The sequence below is a fragment of the Pinus tabuliformis genome, chromosome 1_2 (genome assembly GCF_031772625.1).
Source record: "Pinus tabuliformis cultivar Carrire ecotype Pingquan chromosome 1_2, CPIR1, whole genome shotgun sequence".
In the NCBI taxonomy this organism is placed as follows: domain Eukaryota; kingdom Viridiplantae; phylum Streptophyta; class Pinopsida; order Pinales; family Pinaceae; genus Pinus; species Pinus tabuliformis.
The window spans coordinates 678,569,989-678,572,324 of NC_142298.1; the positions used below are offsets into that span (position 1 = coordinate 678,569,989).

General features: G+C 46.7%; 1 protein-coding gene across 1 annotated transcript; it reads right to left on the bottom strand.

The window, feature by feature from the left end:
* Positions 1-769: 769 nt before the first annotated feature.
* Positions 770-1,783, bottom strand: LOC149207509 (uncharacterized). Its single transcript, XM_089398066.1, has one exon. It carries the CDS (start codon positions 1,781-1,783, stop codon positions 770-772), a length of 1,014 nt encoding a protein of 337 aa, XP_089254192.1.
* Positions 1,784-2,336: the final 553 nt, after the last annotated feature.

Consider the following 2,336-nt stretch of genomic DNA (forward strand, 5'->3'; position numbering starts at 1 on the left):
GGCTCAGTCCTTCCATGACTAAGAGGAAGAGTAACGGTGAAAGAGGGCATCCTTGCCTTATGCCTCCATCAATATGAAAGGAGGGAGTGGTTGACCCATTGATGAGGATGGCAAAAGATACAGTGGAGATGCAACCCATAATCCAGTTGGTGAGAGCCAGAGGAAAACCCAAATGAGTGATGATCATTCTAATGTATAACCAGCTGACTTTGTCGAATGCTTTTGATAGGTCAATTTTGAGGGTCAGTCCCTTGAGCTTCTTGAGCTTAATGGAGTGTAGGGCTTCCTGGGCAGAGCCAATAGCTTCCTGGATATGTCTATGGTGGAGGAAAGCAAATTGCTCCTGGGAGATGTGGTTGGATAAGATGGGCTTGATACGGTTGGCTATGATTTTGGAAATAATTTTGTACAGGAAATTGCAAAGCGAGATAGGTTGGAAGTCATTGAATGAGGCTGATGAGTCGGATTTAGGGATCAGAGCCAAGTAAGTGAAATTAAGGGGAGGATGGATGTGCCCAGTAGTCCTACTTTCTTCAATAACCGCCAGTAGGTCCTGCCCCAAAAGATCGAGAAATGTAGTGTAGAATTCAACCAGCCAACCGTCCGGACCAGGACTTTTGTCCTTCTTGAACCATTTTAGTGTACCCTCCAATTCCCCCAAAGTGACAGGTTGAAGTAAATCCTCAGCTTCATCCAGATTAACAAAACTCGGGAAGTGTCTGGCCAGATTAATGATATCCGGGAGGGTGATGGCTGCCGGGGCTGTGAACTAATTTTTGAAATGAGAATTCCCCAGCCTGGCTAATTGAGGGTGGGTGGAGGCCCATCCATCTTGTTCACAAGGCAGCTGCCAAATAGTGTTAGAGGCCTTCCTACCATTGGCGAAATTGTGAAAAAACTTTGTGTTTCCATCACCAGCATGGAGCCATATAGCTCTGCTTCTTAGCCTCCACAGTTCTTCCTTTTCAAGTAGGATCTTTGCCTTCTGGGATTCCAGATTCACCAGATGGAGCTTTGTATCATTGGATAGGTAACCAAGCCCCTTTTCATCCGTGAGTTGGGAAATCTGCACTTCAATGTCCTTCAGGGTCTGTTCATCTCTCAATTTTTTCTTTTTTGACCATTCCTCTGTGAGAGTCCTGAGTTTGTTTAGGCGACCACAAAAATCTGCAACCACTCTCTGCTCCCTGAGAGGGGGTTGTGCCTTCCAAAAATCTGATACCAGTTTGATGTATTCTGGATCTTTTAGGTATCGAGAAAAGAATTTAAAGGGGGCACGAGGCTTTTTTGAAGGGCCAGAGATTTGTAGATATACGGGGAAGTGATCAGATAGTCCCCCCGTGCCAACCCATTGCCTGTAAAGTGTGAGGGAATGGAGGAGGTCTTCATGTATCAGAAAGCGATCCAGTCTCCAACCCAGGGCAACCCCTCCAGTCCTCTTGTTATGCCAAGTGGGCATTTTCTTGTTCATGGGTAGATCAATGAGTCTATAGGTATCCAGCAGAGTGCTCATCTGGTCCAAAATAGGGTCAATCTGAGAGTGATGGCCCCATGATTCCTCCATCCCCACTGAAAAATTTAAATCTCCTCTGATGATGGTGGAACCCGTGACAAGAGGGTGGTCTAACATGGAGTGCCAAAACTCAAGTTTGTTCTGGTTAGGAGCATATATGTTAATCACCTTTAACTGGATCCCCAGTTCACTCGCAAAAATATCCATGCCAATGAAACCTAAACCGCCCCAGGATGAAATATGCTTGACTGTTCTAGGGTTTATTCCCATGGCGAGACCCCCCGATCTGCCAACCGCATCCAATCCTTGGAAATACCAGCCCGGGAGGATGGAGTGTAGGGTTTTTGTTATGATATCAGATGAGCCAAGAGTTTCTTGGAGAAGTAGGATGTCACAGTTGGAGTTGTGTAATAGATGTTTCATAGCCAATCTCTTATGGGGGTTGGCTAGTCCCCTGCAGTTGTAGGATAGCCAAATCATGGGGGAAAAGGGATAGAGGGCTCAGATGCTCTAAGTGCCCTTTCAATGGTGGATTGACGACCCTATGCCACATCAGCCACCGTTGTTTTGATTGTTGTTTTGATCTTGGATGAGCGCCCTTTGGTGGGCTTTGTGTTAGTCTTTCTGGGGGAAGAGCCCAAACCAAGTTGAGGTGGAGTGTGCCAAAATTTGGATCTGAGGTAGTAGGGATGTGACCCCATCCCAGAAGGGGAGGAGGTATATGGGGGGAGGGTAGAATTACCCCGGAGTGTTGTAGGTGTAGTAGAGAAAGTGGGGGGAAGGGGGATAATGGTGCAAGAGATGGTAGAGATAGGGAAGAGGG